This window comes from Pholcus phalangioides, unplaced genomic scaffold, assembly GCF_987345545.1.
Source record: "Pholcus phalangioides strain wild (caught in Gottingen) unplaced genomic scaffold, Ppha-v1.0 ptg000011l_1, whole genome shotgun sequence".
Classification (NCBI taxonomy): Eukaryota; Metazoa; Arthropoda; class Arachnida; order Araneae; family Pholcidae; genus Pholcus; species Pholcus phalangioides.
The window spans coordinates 15,188,354-15,216,165 of record NW_028301604.1 but is presented as its reverse complement, the minus strand read 5'-3'; the positions used below and the strand labels follow the sequence as shown (position 1 = coordinate 15,216,165).

The following is a 27,812-nucleotide window of genomic DNA, read 5'->3' as shown; positions in this document are numbered from 1 at the left end:
CTTACGGAAGATTAACCATAGGTTTTAAAATAATTTCTTTTTGCTCCTGTGGCTTATTCGAAAATGTGTGACGCTTACGATAACATTTTTGCCCAAAATATTCTATGGTTTATGTGGGGCTTCTTTTTTTACTCTATATACCCTTTGACGTCATAGTCACGAGAGGAAAATAATGATCAACAAGACCAAAATCGTAGATTTAGCGCTGTCAACAAGACCAAAATCGGCTAGGAAATATATTTAAAAACATTACGATTTTTTCTTGTTTCTTTCATCGTGTTTGGGGTTTCTGATTGGCATAGATAATAGAAAAAATACATAACAATATATAGTGTGCGATTGCATCCACAATCAATACTCGAAAACAATTTAAAAAAAACCTAATTAAAAGACTTGAACGAGTGAAACTGTCAGTTTTCTTACTTGGACAATACAATGGAAAGTTCATAAATGTGATTGCTTGGTAATCATTAACAACCATGACCTTCAAGAAATTTCCGAAAATTTGACTCAAATGCATTTTTCAATAAAAATACAAATGCCACAACAGACAAAATGCCCAACGAGGTAGCTGAAAAAAGATGCCCATAAAAATATGGTTGTCGAATATATATCTAAACTACATCAAAAATACAGCAACCTGATAAAAGCAATAAAAAACCAATAATTATGATTAAATATACATAATGCTCATAAAAAATTATGGTTGTCTCACCTATAAGTATGGATAGCTTTTCGATTTACCCCAATATGTCTATCGTATTTCTTTCAAACGTGTCAATTGTGTTAGAATTCACGACCCCAGGGGTAAGCTGTTTCATTTACTCAAAACCCTATTAAGGGGAAAAACTTCCTGCGACACCACAACCTGGAATTGCCCCTTGCTAACTGACACTACTTCACCAACTCTGGGCATATCGCAATTTACTGTCATTAATGAGATGGGTTGGAAATGAAGGAGGTGTCTATCGGTTGTCGCCTCAAACTCGTTAGGGAAAATAGCTCATCTATCCTCCATTGGATTCGAACCCGGGACCACGACAGGAACCTTCACGGTGGTAGATGAGCATCTTACCACCACACCACTCGGACGCTTAAAAGGTTGCCGGTTTCCCCTTGTAGTAACACTTGATTGATTGACGGTGTATTAACTCGTGTGGTCCATCCTATTCCTCCCGTTGAAAATTTTAAACACTTCGATCGTATCACCCCAAGACACATAGCTTATGCCCCGTGTGCCATCAAGAGCATGCATGGCTCTTTTCTGCACCCCCCCCCCCACGACCAAGTCAATGTCCCTCTGTAAGTATGGCCTCCAGAACCTGACGGCATACTCTTATTCGGGACGAACTAAACCACGGAAAAGTGGAAAGGAAGAATTACTTCGGGAGAACGCGAAGAGACTTTTCAATGTACACATTCGTATTAGTTGATATTACATGAATTTATTTTGGACGTGAGTTATATTCACTTGGTAATGGTTTCTGAATGGAAAAATTAGGTACAGAGAGAGAGAGAGAGAGAGAGAGAGAGAGAGAGAGGGCCACTCTCACGGAACGCGGAACCCGGTGGCTGGCCAAAATATTTAGGACCTCCCTTTGCCATGATTTTGCATATATTGTTGAGGGAGAGGAATCAGAATTTCAGATTATACGGAGATGCTGAGAAATATCCATATGAAAAATTGTAAACACACAATTAAACTTAAACTAACCCAAAAATTAATGAAAATCCAGCACCAAAGGTAATTTCAAACTCATGAGAGAAAAAAAATTCCCGAAACTAATGAAAATTCTAGACTTCATGAAAAAAAAAATAATTGAAAGAAATAATTCTAGCACCAATGAAAATCCACGGTTGATAAAAGAAATAACTCCAGAATGAAAATTCAGAATTTACTAAAGAATAAAGAAATACTGTATAATCCCAGAATATTGATTAAAATTCGAAATTTATGGGAGTGATAATTCCAAAATGGATGAAAATTCAGGATTAACGGAAGAAAATTCAGGATTAACGGAAGAAAATTCAGGATTAACGGAAGAAAATTCAGGATTAACGGAAGAAAATTCAGGATTAACGGAAGAAAATTCAGGATTAACGGAAGAAAATTCAGGATTAACGGAAGAAAATAATTCCATAAGTGATGAAAATTGAGAATTAATGCAAAAAATAATTTCAAAATGTGCGAAACCACCGTGAGTGCAAAGCCGCTTGAATGCAGCTTTGCGTGAGTGCGAGGGGGATCCCCAAGTCAAGGGGCCCGGTGTGATCACACCTGTCGGAAACACTTAAGGGGGCTTTCACTAGCGAAGGATGTTTTAGCCGAAACTATCTTTGTTAGTCATTTTCTAGTGCAGCTATCTCATCTTCTGAAAATTGTGATATTTCTATTCCTCGGTAGCGTACATACTAAATGCGGCTGTGATGGATGGGAATTACTGCAAAGGAGATTTATTCCCTGGCAAAAACTGGCCCTTCCTTGACACAGCGAAAGGTAGCGAGATTTACTAATGTGGTTGCAAGCACGACAGCATAAAAGTGTTTCATCGTATGGAAATGAGAACACTGGCACGTATAGGTGTAACACATCAAAACAAAATATAACTTAAAACAAAAAGAAGGAGCATATAAAAACGGTATATGCTATTTACTTACGCTTAGTCAACCTGATTTTCGGAGCATCCAGTTTTTCTTCTCTCTCAAAAAATTGGGAAAGATCTCATTTTAAAGGAAATCCAGCGTGAAATGCACCGAGTATTAATTTAAAGAGAGATTAATGGGCAACGCCTAATGTGTGATTTTATTTTTTGCATTTTAATATTTTTTTTCTATATTGTTCGTCTTCTGTGAAAAGAATTTCAAAAATATCTTTTTAAAAAATGGTTTCATTTTTTTCTTCTTCGGTGAAACAGTTTTTGCACAGTAGGGATTAGTTCGAAACTTTCTAAAAGCGTCAAATAAAGTTTGAATAGCAAAAGGCTTCTCGTTATTGATTTTTTTTGTAAAGCTCTTATCCGCTTTTATTCTTGAATGTATGCCATTTTGCAATTCAGATAAGTTGCTACGTGAACCTCTTTGAAAGTGAACTCATTTTTTTTTCCTACCTTATTTTTTATTTCAAACTGTGTGGAAACGAAACTGAGATGCCATAAAATAGGTATAAAGAATATTATTTAAATTTTTAGATTTTTAATTTATCGAAACAAATTCACGTTTCTTTTGTTCGTTATAATTTTTTACTTTAAATTTTCATAAAAAACAAAAGAACAGGAGAAGAGCATTATATCGTAAAGTACTTTTAAAACCCATTTCGTTGGGAGAAGAATACTTCAGACTTTCGATAAGCTGTGATAACGACGTAGCAGTAACATCAACCAAGTGAAAACTCATCAAAATTCAAATCAAGGCGCATGTTGCTTAGACAACCACCAGAATTTATGAATGATTTTTGTTACGCAAGAAGCAGAATTTCTAGAGGAAACGGGAACAAGAAAAGGGATACACGTTTGAGACCCTCCTTGACTTTTCCGGGTAAATTCACCCTTTCACGTTTTCACTTAGCCTATACCTGAGAGCTCCCACACAAATGTTGAGGTTCATAATGCTTGGATATATGCAGAGAGGGAAAATGCCCGCATCCTCAGAAAACAGAAAAAGACTAAAAAAAATCCAGATGTTCTGATGCGGATTTAAAACCTTAGTAAGAAGAACAACCTAGATACGCAATGTAAGTGTACCAGAAAGAAGTGAAAACTCCGATAGAGACATACACGTGCCCGAGAGAATCCAATACCAAACGGGGCCATCCAGATATTGAAAGACTATAACATGATCAATAATGCAACTGCAACGAATTATTTTTAGATAGCTACAAATGGAATTCTACATTTCATTTTCTTTAATCCTTTACCCGGCATAGCAAAAACCACTATATCTGTAAAATGCCATGTTCTTTTATAAAGAAGGTTATCTTTCGATTTGTGAAAAACTAGAGAAATCGGAAAATGTGTTCCTCTGAAAAATCCGCTTTAAAAAAATTTATGGCCTTGTGATTGCTAAAATAAAAGTTTTTAAACAAAACGAGATATCTCGTCAATGCTTGCTATAATTAAAAATAAACAGTGGTTGTTTTTTCACAATTTGTGGTTGGTCAAATTACGAGAAAATATATTAATTTAGTACTTTGAAAATTATGTGGAATTCATGAATTTTTGATGATCGGCAAAATGCTTCACGTTACTTATATACAAAGTGTTCTGTAAGTCTTAATGCAGCCTTTATCTTATCAACCGTTCGTCGTGGAAATATGATTCTGGTTTAGAAAGTGCTTAAAATGTGTTCAGAAATCACCCTGCACCGGTTTCGAGAATGAAAACACAGTGTGTCACAAAATAAAAAAATCTAAATTTTTATATGATTCCCGTAATCTAACTTCCAATTAAAAAGCTGATGCCCTGTCTTTTCTTAGCGCAAAAAATCTAATGTTTTAACTGATTTTATTCGAAGAGATAATTGAATTCAAAAATTGAAGGAAAGTTGAGAAAAAATTGCATAAATAAAGGAAAGAAGCGTTGTCCGTTAGTTTACGCTGTTCTTTCCCAACTTTTCTCCAATTTTTTTTAATTCAAATATCTCAGCGAATATTGCATTTAAAAATTAAAAACGTTAAAATTTGTTTCGCTGGTCTCAGGAAAGAGTCAAGCTCAAGTTTGAGGGTGGAGTAACGTACAAAAATTTAGATTTTTTATATTTTATGACACACTGTATTTTCACTCTTGAAACTGGTACAGAGTGATTCTTGAATACACATTTTAAGCATTTTTCAAATTAAAACCTTACCTCTTCGACGAACGGTTGATATGAGATATAAGGCCATATTAGGACTTACAGGACACCCTTTATAGTTGGTGAATGTTACATAAAAAATTCTCAGTTTATTTTAGTGATTTTTTTGACCTTGCAACTTAACAAGAAAATATTATTTGATTTCGGAAGATATTCGATCGAATATGCAATTTAGATAATTAGAACTCGACGTGATGTTTAATATGTGTATATTTTCCATGTAAATACACTTTTGCATTCCATCTACACTGCTCAAAACAATTAGGGGAGCAAGCAAAAAAGTGAAGAAAACCGTGCGAGACAGCCACGTATTGGCATACAATGGATAGTACACGCGTATCAATGCGCAATACAGAAAAAAGACGTAAAAAAATTTGGAATTAAGCTTTAATTCTTTGAAAATATGGAAAAAACATGAAAAGATGATTTAGGGCAACAATTTGGTTACATGTAAACGATAAAAAAAAGTACTATTTAGACATGATGCATGAGTTTTAATAGGGCGTGTGGTCTCCTCGAACAGCTAAGACGAACAGCTATCGATGAGGTTATCGATCAGACTTTGGGGAATACTGTTCCACTCCTCAAGAAGTGCAATCTGCAAGTCTCGGACAGTAACAGGCGGCCTTGGTCGCACAGCAATGCGTCGTCCGAGCATGCCCCAAACATGCTCGATTGGATTCAGGTCAGGAGAGCACGCTGGCCATTCCATACGCTGTATTGTTTCAGCTTCAAGCATGTTCTCCACCAGACGAGCTCTATGCGGTCGGGCATTATCATCCTGGAAAACAAAGGAATCTCCAATGGCTCCAGCGTAAGGGACGAAATGAGGTCGCAGTATCTCGTCTGCATACCTTCGGGCCGTCAAAGTGCCATTCCGAATGATATGCAGGTCCGTACGTCCGCCTATGCTGATTCCACCCCATACCATCCAACCAGCTCGTCTATATTGTGACCTTTCACGAACGAATGCGGGGTTATTTCGACTGCCCCTGTCCCTCCATACCAGAACACGTCGGGTGTCCAGACTGAATCGGGACTCGTCTGTAAACAGCACTTGGCTCCAATCATGCTGCTCCCAATCTCGATGTTCAGCAGCCCATCTTCTTCGGGCCGCAAGGTGGCGTGGGGTCAACGGAATGCAAACCATTGGCCTACGTGCATAGAGCCCTCCCTCATGAAGCCGATTACGTACTGTTTGGCTGGACACCCTTCGTCCTGTTGCCAAGAGCAACCGTCTTTGCAGCTGCGTAGCATTCTCTGTTCTGTTTCGACGGGCTGTTAACCGTATATACCGGTCATCAGTTGCTGTAGTGGCGCGTGGCCGACCTTGCCCTGGTGGACGTCTAACATTTCCTGTTTCTTGGAATCGATTCCACAGCCTTGCAACAATACTTCTGGCGACTCCAACAGCGTCCGCGACACTACGTTGTGTTTGCCCGGATTCCAGTCTGCCTATAACACGCCATGCCATGGATTCCGGTAAATCACGTTGTTGAGACATCCTCAAGTCACCTTGTCTCAAAAAAAAAATAATACTGCGCAATCGAATTTCACAGTTACGGCAGTAAAACAGACGTTTCTGCAACATCCCGATTTCTGTCCTTTTTCTGGTTTTTGACGTCATGAACTTTGATTTGCATATGAAGTTTTCGTCTTCCGTTTCCTGCTAGGCTTTAAATTATGGATGATTCATTTTATGTTACTTATCGGTATACATCTTTGCGTAATTTTGTTAAAACCATGTGCTCCCCTAATTGTTTTGAGCAGTGTACTTGATTCATTTGTGGTATCGATTCTGTTCCCCGTGAGGCGTGATTTTTTTTTCCGCTTGAGCACTTCTTTATCCCAAAATGTCCAGCAAGTTTCTCCTTAGAGTGTTGTTTCTTATGTCAATATGTTGCATTTGGTTATCACATCCAACTCATGATTAAATGTGGCACACACAAACGAATTGATATCTCGTTAAAGAGTATTTTGCGGGTATGGAAACGATAAAAGAAAAAATGATATCCATTCGAATAAAACTTAGATCTATCTTCTCTGAGTAGAGATTGACTCGCGTAAAGCATTTTTCCTCATATTTCTTACCAGAAATTACTTTTATTATTGGAATTTTTCTTATAACATTCTCAGATATCTCTCGGCTTCTTGTTTATGAAACGAACTCGTATTACAACTTAGTACAGCCCCAGCTCGTTATATCGACCCCCCCCCCCTCGTTCTATGGAAAACGGGCGTTGTATTGTTAAGTCGTTAAATCGAACGCTTAAAAAATCATAAACTTTAGCATCTCCGGAAAATTGTATTTGTATTGAAGTAATAAAAAAAATTTATTTCATTTTGTTATAATGTTGCAATAAAAATATATCTAGTACAGTATGATATTGCACTCTCGGAAATACTGCATTTGACCAAAACCTGCATTTATTTTTCATGCAGCAAAATACAGCAATAAATTTACTTGCCTGTATGTTCCTCCATTGAGAAATTGCGCAATGAAATTTAGAACACGATAAAAAAATCAATCAGGTGAGAAGTTTGTAGTCAGCCACCATGAGAAAGTAAAACAAAATTGTAAGCAAAGTTTCCAGTGATGGCACTAGTTAACCAACGAGTTTGCCGTAGAAGTGACAACGCTCTATCTTTAAACCATCTGTTTCATACCCTTTCTTCTCCTAGCATCAAATGTCAAGGTATGCACACTCAACGAAAAACATTATATTGGATAAAAAAAATAAGTGAAAAGGAAAATATTTGGACCTGTCGTACTAGTCGCTACTTAGATTAAGCCCGAGTGGCGCAGTGGTAAGATGCTCGTATTCCACTGTAAAGGTTACCGCCCAGGTCCACGGGTTCGAATCCGGCGTAGAACGTCAGAAACAAGTTCTTTAACCACCGAGCCTGGGGCGATCACCGATAAATGGCGCCTTCGTTTGTTGTTATGTTCCATCAGGACAACGCCAGGCCACACAAGTCTATAATGACTCGCCAGAAACAGCTTGGTTGGAAAGTTTTGATGCATCCACCATATAGTCCGGACCTGGCACCAAGCAATTACCATGTTTTTCTTGCATTGCAAAACTTCCTTGGTGATAAGAAATTGGCATCACACAAGAGAAGATTGTGAAAATCGATTACTAGAGTTTTTCGCCAATAGGAACCAAGACTTCTATGAGAGAGGCATTATGAAGCTACCTTTAAAATGGCAACAAATTATAGAACAAAACGGTGCATATTTGACCAAAATCGGGGTAATCCGAAATATGTTAACTAAAGTATTGAAGTTCACGTAAAAATAATGGATTTCTTTCTCCCCAACCTAATATAAGAAACACGTGTTGTGCTTGAGAGCAACACTGTCAAATAAAGGGTTAAATCGGATTTTTCTGTGATCCGGCCTCAAAAATATTTTTCCTTATTTGATGATATAAGTCCCGTATTTTTGGTTGTTCCGATTTTTTTTAAACATTTATTCCATTTTTTAAACGATGCTTATTTGAATTTGTAATAAATACATATGTATTAAAATTGTGAATAAAATGAGTTTCATAACTTATAAATTATAAATATAAAGTTACAATTTATATTTTTCATCCCTCATATTTTTCAGGTTGAATGTGTTTTTCGTGCACAACATTTAAATTCACTGTTTCAATAGCTCTTTATTTCCTCTTCCATTTATAGTGGAAAGACTAATTTACATGTATATTCATAGCTCCATACCTTCCGTTGGTAGTTTTTCAGCAACTTTAACAATTAATGATTTTGCTGACTTTAGCAACGTTTTTGGGGCGATGTCCAGTATTTTATCGTTTTTAAGATCCCAGATTTTCTCAATAAAATATACTCACCTAGTCTTTGGTTTGCGATTTGTATAACAGCTCTTTCCCTCCACCTTTTATCATAAATTGCATACTTTGAATATCTTCTATTTAGCATCGAATTTCTTGAATTTTTCTCGATGAAAAATAGTGAACTTTAGTTGATATGGAGGCATATAATTTTTATTTCAACCCAGATGAATATTACTTGTATCAATTACAATAACTGAATAGTTTTCACTCAGAATCAAATAATCAAGTCTGCCGGCGGACCATCTATGTCATCGTCGCGGACCATAGGTTGAGAAGCGCTGATATAAGTCATTGGTGAACCGCCCGTTGGGATAAGTCTTTGTGCCCGCGAGTATTTTGTTATGAAAAAATTTTCAACATATACATTTTTTTTCTTGTTAAGCTGTACTCAAACAACTACAGTGGGTACAAATGGGTTAATTTCAATCAAGATTAATTTCGCGGGCTGTATAAATTTAATATATTCAATAATTATATATGATGACGTTCGAATAATTCATCCTATCCAATACCTTTATTTCTTGTATTTTAACATTATTGACTAATTATAATCGAATATAATTACTAATATTTGCGAATTTGAAATATAATTAATAATTATATTTGAACAAATTCCTTCTGCAATCGGAATTCCCTGTAAGTCGAACTAATGATAACTCGAAGTTTTTTGTCGGCTGCTGCACATTCGATTAATCGCGATTTGACTGTGTATTCCCGTGATGAAATTTTTCTCTATGGTGTTCCCAACAGATTCAACATACAATATATACGCATCTAATTTCGCACTACGTAGTTTTAATTTCCGTCATTAAACCGGATTTTCTCTAATCCGACCAACCCCGGTCCCAATTAGGCCGCAGGGGAGAGTTTCCACTGTCATGATCTCTTTTTATTGAGATCGAACTTATTTGAGATGAACTTTAATTAGCGAAGAATGATTCGTTTTTAGGATAAGATGGCATGAATATTTATAGAATTTTTTTTTCACTTGGGAATTCGCTAAGTCGTAATTAGTCTCAGGTAATTAATTTTTCTTCTATTCCTCTCCGATTGACCATTTTCCCACGAAAGAATTCGTAGTGATGTTCATACATATCAGAAAACGAATCTTAGTACAATTTTAATATTCCAAAAATATATTCGACTGGAATTTCAATTTTATTGAATAAAAATCTTTTCTTGGAAATAATTTATATATATATGAAAAAAAAGTCCTGTACTTTACTCAAAAACTCGAAAGGGGGGAGCAGAATATTTTACGTTAAGTAAATTTTTTGAGAGTTACTTCGATAAAAATCGGTGAACTTGACACATTCTAGAATTTCGGATGAAAGTTGCTCACCTTATCACCTGAAGACATCATTATTCTGATTGTAAGTACCAGTTGTGAAGTACGAAGTACGCCAATCATATCCATTTGAAACGTTAGGCAGGCTGTCCCAAATTGTTTGCGCAGCGGATATGTCTGTAACCGTTGACTTTCGAAACATACTTTGAATTATACAAAAAAGTTTTCAAATGACATGCAGTTACTTAAAATTTGTTTGAGGGGTCATATTCATGAAAAATAAAGAAATTAACTTTTTATACAGTCCTCGTGTGCTCGAAAACTGAATTATAAAGTTGTTGCTCTGTCACACACTTCTGAGGCCAACAAAAAAAATTCGACATTTCTAGTGCAATATTTACTGAGATATTCGAATTCGAAAAACGGAGGAAATTTGGTAAAAAAAAACAGCTCTAAAAATGCGGAAAACCGTTTTAGCCCCATTTAACGCTTTTTTTTTGGCAGTGAATATTGCACTTAGAAACATGGAATTTTTTTTGTTCGCTTCAGGAGAGACAATCCAACAACTTTCTAATTGGGTTTTTGAGCATACGGAGACCGAATAAAAAGTTAATTTCTTTATTTTTTCATGTATATGACCACTCAAATATATTTTGAGATTTTAAGTAACTTCACTGAATCATCATTTGAAAACATTTTGTAATTGAAAGTGTTTCGAAAGTCAACGGTTACAGAGATATCCGCTGTGCAAACAATTTGAGACAGCCTGTATGGGTTGTCGCAAATTGTTTGCACAACGGATTAACCGTTGACCTTAGAAAAATATTTCCAGTTACAAAAAGTATCCAAATGACGTGCGGTTACTCAAAATCACTTAAACTTTCCTATTTGTTGTATACATAAATAAAGAAAAATTAACTTTTTATATGTAGATGCTATTTGCTAAAACTTTCAATTAGTGAAATGTAAATGCCGCTTTGAGAAGTCATTTGCAAAAAATTTCATGTTTTTAAATGCAATATTAACGACGATGTTTGACTTTGGTACAAAATTCAAATTAAATCCAAATAATAAAAAAAATCTGTACTTGTAAAAATATTTGTCAAAAACGTAATTGTTACTTATTTGTGAATAAAAAAATAAAATGCCTGAGTTCATTCTATTTGTGTACAGTTCTTAAAAATCAGTACTTTTGAGCCAATGAAAACTTGCAAACACAGTGATAAGTGACCAAAACACACATAGTGATTTTAAAAATTGAATATCTCGGTAAATATTGCATTAAAAATATGACATTTTTATGAATGACTTTTCAGATCAGGACCTACATTTCACTAATTGGCAGTGAATTCAATAATATAATGAATTTAATTTCAATAATTGGACTAAGCACACAGGAACTGGACTGCATATAAAATTAATTTCTTTATTTTTTTACGTACACAGATCCTCAAACAAATTTTAAGTAACTGCACGTTATTTGAAAACTTTTTTTGTAATTGAAAGTATGTTTATGTCAACGATTGTAAAGATATCTGCTGTGCAAACAATTTGGGACAAACAGTATATACGTATCCATTACAAAAAGATAAATTCATTTTAATAAATTTCTTGAATACTGCCAACCGATATGCGGTAAGTAAATGCTTTTCAAGGAAAATCTGGTATCTTGGAATACGATTCTCGTCAAACCAGAGTACAATTAAGTTCTAAGAAAAGTTGAAATAAATTACTTTTACGAAAGTTGCATGCTCAGAAAAATTGTACAAATGTGTAAGGCTGGGATTCACTACAAAAAATTTAGAAAAGTTCTTTTATGCAACTAGAGTCACCGATTTGGGAATTCTCATTGACGAGCGACTTAAGTTTTCTGAACATTGTTCAGCGGTTGTCAAAAAATCGAATAGAATGCTTGGTCTCATTTTCAAAAAGGTCTCTTCGCGTTCTCCTAAAGTCATTCTTCCTCTTTTTCGAGGCTTAGTTCGTCCTGGACTGGAGTATGCTGTAAGGTTTTGGAGACCATACCTACAGAGGGACATAGACTTGGTTGAAGGGGTGCAGAGAAGAGCTACGCGTGTCCTTATTGGCACACAGGGCTTGAGTTATGAAGAAAGACTTCATTTTTTGAATATGTTTACATTGGATGAACGCAGGTGTCGAGGAGATATGATCGAAGTGTTCAAAATTTTCAATGGGATGGATAGGATGGACCATGAACTTTTAGTACACCGCCAATCGACTGCTTTTACAAGGGGACACCAGTATCGATTGGTGAGGGACAATGCAAGGTTATGGTGTCGCAGGGAATTTTTCTCCAATAGGGTTGTTAATAAATGGAATAGCTTACCCCCGGAGGTAGTAAATTGTAACACAATTGACACGTTTAAAAAGAAATACGATAAACATGTTGGGGTAAATCGAGAAGCTATCCATTCTTAGAATAAGACAACCATAAGTAATCTTTATGGGCATCGTATAATATTTTATCATGTGTATATATTGTTTGTAATTTGTGTTAATTGCATTTTTAATTGGGTTGCTGTATTTTTGAAACATATGACAACCATATTTTTATGGGCATCTTTTTATCAGCCACCTCGTTGGGCATTTTGCCTGTTGTGGCGTTGTATTTGTATTTGTATTTGTATTTATGAAACTTGTAAAATGCAACCAATAAGCGTATCGATTACATTCGAGTGAATGTAACTAATAGGTTTATTAGATGTTTTTCCAAGTTTTGTGAATCCTTTTGTAAAAAAACACCTTTTGTCAAACTTTCATAGTGTAATATTAGCCTTACTGATCATTAGATGGTGTTATGCTTTTTAATTATTATATACCAAGAGCTCTAAAAAAGCTCTCTTTTAGCTTACTCTTCCAGCTCTAAAAGCAGCACCTGCTGGATATCTAAAAATTAGTTACTCTTTATAAACGATTTAATTAATTCATGACAAGCACACACACGCACACACAATATAGAGGATAGTACTGCTGATGGTAATGTTTTTGTTAGATGATGTTTGTGTCAGTGTGTGGCTTGTTCTCCACCAAAATTCTCAAATCTTGTCTTTCTCAGCTGCACATCTCTTTGATTAGGGAAATTTATTTATTCTCAGAGAATCAAGCAAACACCGGCTGGAAATTGTAGAAGCTTTTGGATATGAGGTAAGCGTGGGGGGAAGGGGGATGAAAGGCATGCCAACTTCATAGATGTGCATTTCTAGTACAGTGGTTAACATTATTCGAGCAACGAATACGAAAGAGCTTACGCTAAATTTAACCCGTGGTCACGATTGTATAATTACAGAAATCTGAAAAGCCTTCGTACTTCGCACCTTCGAAAACCAACCTAGATGAAGGTGTAAGTGTTTCACATTCATTGTACGCTTGTTCCTCGTCATTAAGGTTTCGATTTACGTTATTCATGTGCTGCAGGCGTGATTATAATGCGAACAGACGCAACCCAAGTTACAAAGTAATTGTAGACTAATACCTAATGGTCGAAGTTTTCACCCTTTGACAACAAAGGTCGTATTTTAAGGTTATTATCCATGGAAAATTAGTTGACACAAAATATTCATTCACCACCTATTCGATATGGCTACGGGATTACGATGTCATACAATATGCTGTTGCAAAACCGTTTCAAAAATATGTATGTAGAATCAAACTGGATATAGTTATTCTAATAAAATAGGGTAGTTCACAAAGGTTCATTGCAGATCAGATATTTCCTCCTTTCACATCTGAATTTGATGCATATAATCCCCTTCCATTCTGATGTATATGTTGTGGTAAAAACCGGAAGACTGGTAAAACCTAGGTTTTACCGAGGTGAGTTGGTAAAAACCCGATAAACACTTTTAATAGTTTAGAATCAACGTTTTTAATCAATCAATTAACCATCATAAATTTACTGTTTGCTGTTTTCTGATGCTTATTAACTATAATTAATAATTAATTCCGATTAATTAGTGATTACAATTAACTATTGGATTAATTAACCTCAGTGAACTTATTAAGTTCATTCTTGACGCTAATGAAATAATTAATTAATTTAATAATTTCATGTATTAAATCATTATAATTGTCAAATAATTATAATTATTATTTAATTAATAACGTCAGGAACATGAATGTTCACGATGCTTAATTGATTCATTGAAAACGGTCTTTAACTTGGTAAAAGTCCGAAATGAAAACGTTTAGAAGCATTTTTCGGACTTTTACCAACTCGCCTTGGTAAAACATATTTTACCAAGGCGGTTTTTAACGTGTTTCTCCGGGTTTTTACCGTTGCATATACAGGGTAGTAAGGAAAATCCCACTAGGCAACATTTTACTGGCGAACCGTTCATCTTACTTCCAATTAGAAAAATTATCCAAATAATGCGTAGACCTGAGATACGTCATTCATATTGCAAGAAGTTGTATAAATATTAAAATGCAAAAACTAACTTTTTATACGGATATCCAGTCCTCAAAACCCCAATTAAAAAGTTATCGCCCTGTGTGGGTCTTCTGAGCCAACAAAAAAATTCTACGTTTCCAAGTGCAATATTCACTGAGGAATTTGAATTCAAAAATTGTTCTTTCCTAATTTTTCTCACATTTTTGAACTCAAATATCTCTGTGAATATTGCACTTGAAATGTGGAATGTTTTTTTTCGGTGGCCTCAGAAGAGATAGGGCAACACCTTTCTAATTGGGTTTTAACGATAGGGTGTCCGTATAAAAAATTAGTTTTTGTATTTTAATAAATGTGCAACCTCTTGCAATATGAACGAAGTATCTGAGATCTACACGTAGTTTTTTGGATATTTTTTCTAATTGGAGAAGCATGCCTCTAGGATCAACGGTTTACCACTAAGATGTGGCCTAAGGACTTTCTCTACTACCTTGTATAATTTATTTTTTATGAGGGGATGAATAATACTTTTCTCTGTAGTGTAAGGTATTTACCATTGCATTATCTAAGAACACTGTACACGGGCGTATGAGTGCCTTTGAGCAAATAATTTAAACTTGGAATGAATGGAATGACACAGCTTGAACTTCATGGTGTGAAATCAAATTTCACATTTTCATCATATACAGTATCATAAATCTTATATAAAAAGAATAACCGTCATTTTTCAAAATAAAATGTAGCCGAATTTCATTTCATATACGAATATGAACACAAGAATTATAGCAAATAGTTTATCATTAAATTTAAAAAGACAAAAGAAAAATCATGGAAAAAATATGCTAATTTCACTCATTTTTTCGAATAAAATTTTAAAAAAGCACACATAACATAAAAACCACTTAATAGTATATTTCGTAATGTAATTTTTTTATGATTATTAAAACGCATGAGGTATAAGAGAGAAATAAAACCGTTATTACACACACAATTTTGTACCCTACCTTCAAGATGTATAATTAGTAGCGATGAAAGCCCCCATCACAATCGATAAGAATCGTATAAAATGTGAAAGAGCATTCAATGTATATTCTTGAAAGATATAAATATGTATTAGGGCTACTACTACACCAAACATGGCCATGTCGCTATGTTGCAATTTAGTGCCATTAATGAGATGGGCTAGAAATGAAAGCGCTACCATAGGTGGTCGCTTTAAGCTCGTTAGGGAAAAAATATCGCATTTATATCGGGTTTGAACCTTAGACCGCGACTGAAACCTTCGCGGTAATAGACGAGAATCTTACCACCGCGCCACTCGGACATTTCTAGGACAGGGCTGGTCTGATCAATCGGGTTAATTAAGCGAATTAACTGTTAATCGCGGTTTAAAATTTTAGTTTAATTAATCGACTTGATCAATTCGATTAAAATTAGATAAAAATTCTTATTAAAAGTCCGTGAATCAACTTGATTTGTTTGAAAAAACCGATTAGTTGCCTTGCAAAGTATGTCCTATACATAATATTTTGGATAAGTGACCTTATTAAAAATATTTGAAACAATATTTTGATAAAATCTTTCGACAAGTCGATTCAATTGAAAGTGATGATTTTAGTTTCAAATTGAGTTTGACAGTAGTTTTAGAAGGCAAGACCAAAATTGAATGTATCCACTATGACCGGTAGTTTTTCGTATTCCTGGAAGGATCAGATCCTCTCTTAAAAAGTACTATTTGGGAGGAGTTTTTTTACGAAAACAAGCAACAGTATGATCGAAAGTAGTGTAGAAATCAGCGACTTATTTAAAATATTCGATTTTTTAGAAAAACCGGTTTTGACGAAAGTATATTCAGCATATTAACACTTTATTTGCAATGTTGCTCTCAAGGAGAAAAAACAAGGTTTTATTATATTTTTCAAGTAACGGCGTATATTTTGAGCTGGTTTCTCGGAATTGATGCTTCTAAGTAATTCCTAAACATTGGATTTTTACTTGTGAGCTGTTCATGAAGTTTCTAAAATTACCAGCAGAATTGCTCAAAGGTCCACGTGTCTCCTATTTTTTAACCAGCCAAGAAAGAACGATTTTTGACCCTTGCATTTTGGAGGGAAATAACATGTGTGGAGGGGACATATTACTGTGAATTCGTCAACAATAATATAAAAGCAAGTTGACACACAATAGATGACATTTTTTAACTATTCAAATCTGTGTAAATATAAATGTACATAGAAATACATCGTTCTGTGTACATATAAATGCATTGTTTTCCCTGAACTGCAGCATTCCCATATTTTTTTAAATATTGACAATAATTTTTTTGTCATGCTCAGAGTACCTCATTTGTTTGATATAAAATATTTCAATGCTTGATATTTCATTGCTTGCCAATTAAAGGGTTAAATTTTTTCAAGCGGGCAGCCGCATAATTTCTTAATCTATTCCTATACTTTTTACATCTGCCGAATAGGTATGTGTAATGAATAAAATATATTTTTGTAGTATCTATTAATATTACACTCAGAGGCCAAAAAATTAAGAACACCCCTCACTCAAACTTCGACTCGTCCGTGCAGCAAGTGTGCTGACGTAATAAACCGGATTTGCTGATAAAAAGCTTTCTTCTGGTCAGAAGCACCAGTTAACTTTGCAATTCGCCTGCTCATGGAGAAAACAAGAGACTTTGAACGCGGCATGATTGTGGGCGCCAGAAGAGGCAGTTCCAGTATCTCCGAAGATAACTTTCTTGGCTTTTCTCGTACAACTGTATCTCGAGTCTTCAAAGAATGGTAGCTAAACCAAAAACTTCGGGCAGAAAGCGGAATAGTGGGCGGAAATCGCTTGTGAACGAAAGATATGCCAGGCGACTGACACGCATTGTGTGCAGCAACAGAAGAGCTGAAATACAACAAATTGCAGTGAAATACAACTCGGGATCATCGCAAAGCATATCCGTACGCTCTACAAGACGGATCTTAAAGGAATTGTTTTAATAGCCGGCGACCAACAAGAGTCTTTTTGATTCCACTGCAAAACCGAAGAAAACGGCTTTTGTGGGATAGAGAACGCCAAAATTGAACTCTTGATGAATGGAAGAAGGTTGTCTGGTCTGACGAGTCAAGATTCCTTCTTCCTGATGTTGATGTCAGGATCCGTGTGTGGCGCAAGCAGCACGAAGCAATTTTATCGGCATGCCACATGCCACAACTGTTCAAGCAGGTGTTGGCGGAATCACGGTCTGGGGAGCATTTTCTTGGTATACTCTTGGTTTCTAATTTCCATCGGAAGCATTCGTCAATGCCAGAGCCTACCTCCACATCGCTGCTGAACACGTGCACCCGTTTATGGCCCTAATGTTTCCTGGTGATGATGGAAGACAATGCACCCTCCCGCGGGGATGGAATTATCTCCGATTGGTTTGAGGAATATGATTCAGAGTTTCAATTGTTTCAATGGCCCCCTCAGTCACCCGATCTCAACCCAATTGAGCATTTGTGGAACGAGGTTAAACGGTCTGTTAAAAGCTCCGAAACACCACCTTCTAATCTGAGGGAATTAAGAGCTGCCATTTCGTTAGCATGGGCTAATATTCCTCCTCAACGGTTTCAGCAACATGTAGAGCCATGCCTAAAAGAATATCATCCGTCATCAAAGCCAGAGGAGGTCCCACACGATATTAGTGGTAGTAGCAGAGGGTTCCTAATGTTTTGGCCGCTGGGTGTATATGGGTGAAAAAATATTCTATTAAAATTCGATTGTCGATTACTCCTTGTTGGCACACGGGGTTATGAAGAGAGACTTCATCTTTTTATATGATTACATTGGAAGAACGTAGGTATCGGGGGATATGATTGAAGTGTTAAAAATTTTCAACGGGATGGATAGGATGGACCATGAATTATTAATACGCCGTCAATCGACTGCTTTGACAAGGGAACACCAGTATCGATTGGTAAGGGACAATTCTAGGTTATGGTGTCGCAGGGAATTTTTCTCTAATAGGGTTGTTAATTAAATGGAATAGCTTATATATATACTCCCGGGGGTAATAATTTCTAACACAACTGACACGTTTAAAATGAAATACGATAAACATGTTGGAGTAAATCGAAAAGCTATCCATACTTGAAATAAGAGAACCATAAATATTTTTATGGGCATTGTATAATATTTTATCATGTATATATAGTTTTAAGTTTTTATAATTGCATTTTTAATTGGGGGTTGCTGTATTTTAGAAATATATGACATCCATATTTGTTATGAGCATCTTTTTCTCAGTCACCTCGTTGGGCATTTTGCCTGTTGTGGCCTTGTATTTGTATTAAAAATTTTGATCGATTCCCAGCCCTAACCTATATAGACTGTAGAGAGGAAATATCTTCTCCTATAGCAACAAAGAACAACGAGAATCAAATATATTTGATGGAGACAACGCAGAGGCGACAGCTGGGCTGGGATATTTGTCAATCGTAGGAGTACTAGCCAGGCGAAGAAAGACAGAAAGGGTGTTTAAATTCTAGGGACAACATTGAGTTTGTTCTCGGTAAAAGTTGTTTGTTTGCACAAATGCTCAGTTTAGTCACTATGATTGAAGAAAATGGAAACTCTAGACGTCCAAAATGTCATTTTGTTTTGGCTTGAAAACAATTTATCAAGAAGAGAAGTAAGTAATCGATAAAATTCTCATGTACTTGTGAGATTCGCATGAGCATGAAGTTAAGTGGGTCTATTGCCTTTACTATTTACTAACTGAGACTTATTCTTTGAATGAAAGAAAAACAATCCAAATATCATTCAATATCATCTTCATTGTGTGATAGGAAATATAATATTGCAGAGGCCTTTTACCTAATTCAATACAGGTTGTATTGTATTGTGTTGATAGGAAATACAGTGAAACCTCATTATAACGGACTAATAAGGAACTGAAGGCCTAATGAGGCCGTTTTTATGAAAGTTCGGTTTATAACAAATAATTCTTATAGGGGGTATAATGCAACAGGGTGATCAGTTCAGCAATGGAAGTTTATTATATATCAAATAAAAAAACAGCCTTTGACATAGGTTTAATTGGAAAAGATGAGTACGTACACACTGCATTAACGTTACCTTTTCTGACGGGCGAGCGGTATGAGTCATGCAGCGCATCAATGTTTACGCAAGAAAACACAACGATCGATGTTTAATCACTTGCTTGGAGATGCTTTTTAAACCAGTTAATACTTTTCTAAATGAATACGAGTTTTTAGCTCGTCAGATGAAAATAATCATCCGTTATACAATTCTTTTTAACTGTCTGTTGCAACCGTAGTCCGTTATAATGAAATTTCACTGTATATTTGTGAAAGATGATCACTGGAGAGTAATGGAGCACATGGAGACTAATCTGTATCTCTATTGATGCAAATTAAAAAAAAAAGAATATATTGATTGGGTTACAGTTTGAACCTACACCATTCAATAGCTACGGATTATTTGCTAAAAAATCCGAAGTTCTCAGTATGGATCATATACTAGTGAGTGTTGTCTCTGCAGCTTTTGTTTTTGTTGTTGATAAGTTGTAATAAAAATGAACATTTTCTAAAATCATCCAGGAAAAACAATTGTTTAAAAGATAACAGATGTCGTATAGATGCAAATAGAAAAATCGAAATTTTTTTCTAAGGAAACTTGACCACAAATTCCTTTCATTTCTTCAGATTTCATTGGTGGTGATACAGATTACTACCAAAAATTGCCATGTGCAGATTATAGGCAATAATTTACAATAATTACTCAAATTATTTCATCAAAGAAAGGTAAAAGACTGTCAGAAACAGATCACGATCTCCCCCCCCCCTACTCAATAAACAAATTATCCATGTCCGCAAAAAAGAAACGCAAAATAAGTAGAAAATACTAAAATGTTTTTCTATGCAATTAACACTGTTTGTAAAGAAAAGATATATGATTATTTTTCAACTAATTTTCTTATTCTCCCTCGTTCAACAAATCTGAAGTATGCTTAGCAAATTTACTAAAGGTAAATATTAACCAACATAAAAAAATGAAGATCATGTGTGATTTAACTTCCTAATAAATACTCGTGAGTTAGTGAAAATTAACACCGTTAATTTTTTTTAGACTCATTACTTTTAATTTTTTTAATGCCATTTCCATAAAATATGCATATGCTATTAGAATTACTAGTAGTATTACGATTTTTTACATAATGACATTTTTTTCCCTTTCGGAAACCAATACATGATGTTATGTCTTAAAAATTGGAAAAACTATATTTAAGAGCGAATTCATTAACAGAAAACTCAAATCCCCGAACATTGAAGAATTATCCATTTAAAATGCAGTAAAAACCGATAAAACGTTCATGGCCAGGTAATTAAATCACGGACTCTATTTTGGATATAAAACGGGTTTTTTTTTCTACTGCATAATAGCATATAAATTTATATCGAATTTTTTTGTCAGAAATTCGTCTGTCGAATACGGTTGTTGTGAATCTCGGTAATGGAGCTGAAGCGAATAAATTACAGAAAAGCGATCCAATTTCTCACATAACGGAAGCATTTATCTGAATATCACACAGAAGGACGGTTTCCCACGAACACATTTCGTTTCTTTGCTTTCCTTTTTAAAAAGAATTCAGGAAAGAAAACAAAAATAGGGGGGGGGGGATTCGTGTCTTTTAAGAGAAATTCAAAAGAAGTGAAGGATGCTTAAGATTTCACGTGATACTTTCGTTCCTTTCCGTTCGGGAAAAACGCACAAAGAAGATTTGAAGCACCACTAACTTCTTTTAGAATCACGAATAGAAATTTTGAAAAATTGAGGACACACAAATATATTTACCTTTTCTTTTAACTTCTGATATGATAGACATCGTTGTCTGAAGAAGATGGGATATGGGTGTGACAATAAAAGTGACAAATAAAGAAACAAAGAGAAATAAAAAACAAAAAGGTAGTAAAGGTATGCTACGAATGAAGCCATTATACGAGAGCTGATCCAAAAAAAAGAGTTCCACTCCCGTTAAAAAGAAAGAAGCAAGTCTCATATAACAAATGAATATATGAGATGCTTAATATTTATATACATATTTGTGATTCGTAAATTCAGCATATACATCTCAAAGAAAATGCAGAAACGGAAAAAAAAAACTATTAAAATAAAGAATAACTAAACAAATAAAAATAAAATAAAATAATGAAATGAATGTGTGTGCAAAAGAGACGAGAAAATAGGAAAATTTCAAAAACTTCACAAGTAAAATCAAATAAAATAAAAACATCTCTTTTAAAACTATTGAAAAGAGGTGTGTAAAACTAAAATTACGTAAAACAATGCAATGATAAGTTATAGCGTGTAGCTCATGTCGATAAGATACTCGCCTAAAGTACCAAAGGATGTTCAGAGTTGTCTCGAGTTCGATACCCGGTTCGTCCTTGTCAGAAACTTTCCTGACACAGAACAGAAACGGCGACATTACCACAGAAAAATATTGCTACAGCAGGGAGTCCCACACCGACGGGTTAGTGCACCAGCCTCTCGGTGAGTATAAAAAAAGTCTGCCGTTCGGAATCGGTAATAAATTGTAGGTCCCGGTCTAATCAGCCCTCGTATGCAGAAAATGACTGTGGTACGACAAAAATGATCAAAATGATAAGATAAAAAGGGTTAAAAAGCATAGCATTGAAGATATGGAGACAGATCATGATATTTTAAAGTGGTCTTGAACTGAGTTCTATACACGAGTTGTGCGACTGGAAAAATGGTGGTACCTTATATTGTTTCGGCAGAATGGAAATCTGATGGTAAATCCGTGATTTATCGTTGTTGAGTTGAAGTAAGTAAAGGGATCGAATGATATGAATTTTGATCCTCTCTGTATTTTGTAGAGCAATATTAGATCAAGGAAGAGTAGGTGCCATTCCAGTGATTGTTGATTCGGATATTTCAGTATTTCTCTACAGTCTGGAAAGAATCCGAGTCTCGAAAGTTTGAGGTTCCGGATAATCCGAGGTGCTGGAGTTTTTTAAAATTCCATCTGAAACTTCTCTGTTTTTCACCAAGAACGCGCTTCATTTCATTTTCTTTGATTCTTCCAATGAATCTGAGTAATTTCAGTTCCGATAGGTGTTGATTCTATGCCAAAATTTTTCACTGGCCCCTCTATAGTAAAATAATAATAATAATAATAAAATTTATATCGGGCCCCCAGGGATATGAGCGCCTTTGCCAGTCTCCCTTATAAAGAGGCCATAAGTCTTGGTAGCCTTAATCTTAAGGAACTAAGCTGTTGAATTAAGAATAAAATATGTAAGAGTAAGTAGGCTACCGAATGCGTATGATCTGGCCCTCACCCCCGAAATTAGATTTCATTGCCTTTTTTTGGATAACCCGAATTTTCAGTAATCCGACATGGGTGCGGCCCCATTCACCTCGGATTATTGAGGTTTTCAGCGAATGTTTTTACGGCTGTGTTCAAGCATTTTGATATCCCCCTCGGTAAGCACGGATCAAGGATGATGTGTCGGGTGAGGCCAATAGTGTAATTTCGTTGGGTCGTCCCGTATTTTAAGAGAACTTTATTACGGGACAGATAAATTTTCCCATATTATTTGGCTGTTGCGAGTGCCTGAGCGAAAGCAGACATCTTCAGCTGTGAATAGAGTAGAAGCAGATGTCTTCAGCTACGAATGAAGTGGAGGCAGGCGGATCCCGGGCGATATGTCGGAAAAACGAATTATTGCATTGGAACATCCCGGGACAGATAAATTTCTCTTATATCGCCCCAATCTTCTGGATCCGCGCTTACCACTCGGTAGGGGGACCATACAGGAGAAGCATATTTTAAAATGGGTCTTACAAAGGTGTTAAATGCCTGAAAAAGTGTAAAGTTGCTGCACTTACGATATGTACGAGAAATCAGACACGCGCGTGCCAAGAGACACAATCAGAGTCTCTTGGCACGCGCTGAGATTTCACCAAGTGGCTTGAAAAATTAAGAGATGTATTTTTGGGAATACCGAGGTCACGGTGTTCAGTGACTGATGGAAGCCAGACATTTCCCATAGAATATTAGCAGCCTAGATTGCTGTGGCCAACATCAAGAACCAATGTTTTTGAAAGCGATATAGGAAGTTTATTAGATTGGCACCATGCGTATACATACCTGAACTGTTTTTCGGCATAATTTTCGTTTAGTTAGACGTTTATATTGTCACACGACATACTTTACCTTTCCAAGTTCAAAAATCCTGTTCCTGTTTTTGGAGCCATGTTGCAATTGCACATCACTGTCAGAACAGAATCATGTCCCAGATGAATGTTCTCTGAGGAGAAGAAACTGCTAATACTCACTAGGGACCGAATTCGGACTGTTTGCGTGATGACTTTACATTCATTTATGACACCTTTTTCGATATATTTCGCATCATGCAATAAAGATAGCATTGAATGATATATTTTTTTAATTCAATGAATAACTTTCAATTGATGAACAGAAAAAGCGTTTGACCCACACATTGGCGTACGCAAAGGGGGGTTTTGGGGTTCCCCCCCCCCATTAATAGGCATTAATAGAATTCAGCATTTAGCAATAGAATTTAGCAGATTCATTTAGGGGATTCATTTGTCTGCTTGTAAAAAAGTGAATGATTTTCTCACGAAAGAAGGACAAAAATGAAAGAGTCTAAAATCCCTGTATGTTTTGACAGAAATAATCTCGTATAGACTTTTTTATAATTCTTTTATTTATACGAGTATCATGTGTATCCTTCCATTTCGATAATACAGTTTGTACGTCTAGTTTATTTCTAAATATTCTCATTCAATAATTTAATATGAATAAATTAGAATAACTTATCTTTACGAATTTCTTCATCTTTTCAGTAGTTTGACATGTTTTACTGATGCGATATTCTTAAATAGCGCTATAATTTCATAAATCTTACTTTTTCCCATTCTAAAATCGGAATTTCTGATAAGTAGAACTATCGAAGTTTTCTTTCAGCCGCTGCACATTCGAATTATTAAGATTTGACTGTAGTGGCTTGTTTTTGTCATTAGAAATATTTCAGTTCGTTGTTCAGAATTGCTGTTCTGTTTATATCTGTTGCTGCAAAAGCCCGAAGTGCTTCTTTCTTTCAAACGAGCACAACTCCGGTCTATCGCCATTGGCAATGCCCGAAGTGCTGCCAATTCGTGAAGTGATCGAGAGTTTTGGCCAAAGTCAGATTCTCTGAAATGATTCGAGCCGGCCAATTCGCGAAGTGGCTGGAGATCACTGACCAAAGTTCGATGTTCTGATGTAGGGTGGTCCGGTAGATACCAAATCCATTTTTTTTTCATCGCTAATGTGTGATACAGGGCTATATATAGTAACTGAAATGCATAAGCTCCATGCCACGAAAGAAAAAAAACTAGGGAGAAAATGGATTGCCATAGTTAACGTGGCCATAATTATCACGGAAAAATACACAAACTTGGCGATGACTCCGAATCATCTCTTTTGTTATCGGACTTTGGCCTAGAGCCCTTCGGACACTTCCCTAACTGGTTGGCCAAAACCCGAAATTCGGACATTGGCCAGGTCGATTTACAACGAAATTGGCCGATTCGCGAACTAGCAAATTTTGGGCTTTGGTTGTAACATATCTATTAGAACGGCAACTAAATACTCGGTCAGTCGGGACAAGCGAGCATTTTAGAGCTCCTATATGCTCGTAATATTGAAGGATCAATTCGGTGCGACCCTGTTTATCTATGGATGTGTTACTGCCAAAGCCCGAAATGCAGGCAATTCGTAGAATGGCAGGAGTTCCTTGGCTGATGTATGACGGTCCGGAAATCGCCAAATTTTTTTTTTTCATCGCCAACAAATACATATACAAGGCCACAACAGGCAAAATGCCTAACGAGGTGGCCGAGAAAAAGATGTCCATAACAAATATGGATGTCATATGTTTCTAAAATACAGCAACCCAATTGAAAATGCAATTACAAAAACTATAGCAATAATATATATACATGATAAAATATAATATAACGCCCATAAAACATATTTGCGGTTGTCTTATTATAAGAATGGATAGCTTCTCGATTTATATCAACATGTTTATCGTATTTCTTTTTAAACGTGTCAATTATGTTAGAAATTACTACCCCCGGGTAAGCTATTCCATTTATTAACAACCCTATTAGAGAAAAACTCCCTGCGACACCATAACCTAGAATTGTCCCTTGCTGGTGTCCCATTGTCAAAGCAGTTGATTGACGGCGTATTAATAATTCATGGTCCATCCTATCCATCCCGTTGGAAATTTTAAACACTTAAATCATATCCCCCTGATACCTACGTTCTTCCAATGTAATCATATAAAAAGATGAAGTCTCTCTTCATAACCCTGTGTGCCAACAAGGACGCGCGTGACTCTTCTCTGCACCCCTTCAACCAAGTATTTCTCCCTCTGTATGTATAGTCTCCAAAACCTTACAGCATACTCCAGTCCAGGACGAACTAGTCATTGGAAAAGCGGAAGAATGACTTTAGGAGACCTTTTTGAAAATGAAACCGAGCATTCTATGGGCTTTTTCCACATCTGTAAATGACACCATTCAACTCGTGAGAGAAACTTGGGTTGTTCGAACCACAATGAGGGACCATGCACTTGCCAACGCTAAACGTCATGCTCCATTCATTTGCCCATGCTGCAATCCTGTTTAAGTTGGTGGGGAGCAACTCCCTATCGCTTTGATTCCCGATTACCCCATTAGCTCCCCATCATCTGCGAATTTGTCAACAGTCCCATCGATACTCTGATCGAGTTTATCGATAAAAAGAGAAAAAGTATGAAACCAAGGACACTTCCTCGAGGAACTCCACTTTTGACGCCTGTCCAACCAGAGAATTCCCCGTTCACCATAACCCATTGTGACCAATCTCTTAACTACGATTCTATCCAATTCAGCTAGTTGTCCCCAATCCCAATCTCGTGTAAACGCTTCAAGAGTTTATCATGTTGGACCCGAACGAATGCCTTCTGGAAATCAAGGTAAACAACATCTACATTTTTGACCTTACCCAAAGCGTTAGTCATGTGATCATAGAAGCAAAAGAGGTTTGTCATACATGACTTCCCCTTCCTGAACACATGCTGATTACCCGACAATACATTATTCTCTTCTATTCACTTCACCAATTGCCGTTTGATAATAACTTCCAAAATTTTTGAGAGGGAGTTCGTCAAACTCTCTGGACGATAATTGGACACAGCTACCCTTTTTAAATATGGAACCACATTAGCAAGTTTCCAATCCCTTGGGACGATACCCTCAGCAACATCACTCCTGTAAATCTGCGTGACTGCCCCAACAATTCATTAGCACATTCCCTGAAGACCCCAGGTTAGATATCATCTGGTTCTGGTGCTTTGCTTGCACATGCATTTTTTAGAAGTGTTAGGACTTCCACTTCAAATTCTTCCATTTGAATTTCTTTGTCACCCCATGTCACACCGGCACTTTGTAATCGCCTTCACTATTAAAAACTGACGCGAAAAAGTCACTGAAAGCACTACACATACCTACATTGATCTTTACTAGGGTTTCTGAATTCACGACATTTTGAAGCCTTCGGGAATCTGGAATGGAAAATCATATTTCCCGAGAATTCCCGGTAATTTCCAAAAACACCTATTTATAGTGAACCCCCCATCTACCCGACTCTCTTCGTTATATGAGGTTTTTTCTTCCTCAATTACTCTTTGTACTTTTTAAAGTTAAAATATTTCATTTATGCCACACAACTCCAATTACACGACGTTTTTGTGGCGAGAATCCCAAATTTTATAATTAATTGGTAAACATTATATTATTGATTATCTTTATATTATAATATTAATGATCCATGCAGTAAACGTAAAAGGTTTGGGAATCTTTGCGTGAAAGAGGAAACTGGCATGCGTTCTTGTGTACTCGAGACTCCTGGTAGCGGGCCTAGTACCAGGTCTTAAATTTCATTGCAGTTTGGCTGGGCTACAAAAAACTTATACAATTTCCAATTTTTTTTCCTTTACCAGATTAAATTAAATTTGCGCAGCATGAAATTTTATTTTCTCTCATTGCCTTACAGTTAACCAAGAAAAAAAGAATGCCTTACATTTTTGTATAGTTTGAATTCCAACTTTCCTATGCAGTAGTAAAATTGCTTCATTACAATTATGCTGATCACATGCTTACACATCACTCTTAATCAGTACTCTGATGAATATAATAATTCATAACCATTAAAAAAAAAAAAAATTCTAGAATTCTGCGTTTTAAACTGCGTCCAGACCTTTGAGATTTGTAGCTCTCTCTTCAACTGCACAAAGTAATTTTTCCCCCACTTGTATACAACGGTTTT

At 35.9% G+C, this 27,812-nt stretch overlaps 1 protein-coding gene across 4 annotated transcripts in view; it reads right to left on the bottom strand.

The window, feature by feature from the left end:
* The window catches only part of LOC149080106 (uncharacterized), a 150,623-nt gene that overhangs the window by 98,980 nt on the left and 23,831 nt on the right, over positions 1-27,812 (bottom strand). The window contains exon 1 of one of the 4 annotated variants that reach the window (XM_089239110.1): positions 10,048-10,535. The exons of the other annotated variants lie outside the window; for them this stretch is intronic. Within the exon in view, the coding sequence (XP_089095236.1) occupies positions 10,048-10,122 (75 nt within the window). The 5' untranslated portion in view covers positions 10,123-10,535. Of the gene's footprint in view, positions 1-10,047; positions 10,536-27,812 lie in introns of those variants that run through there. 4 annotated transcript variants of the gene reach the window in all.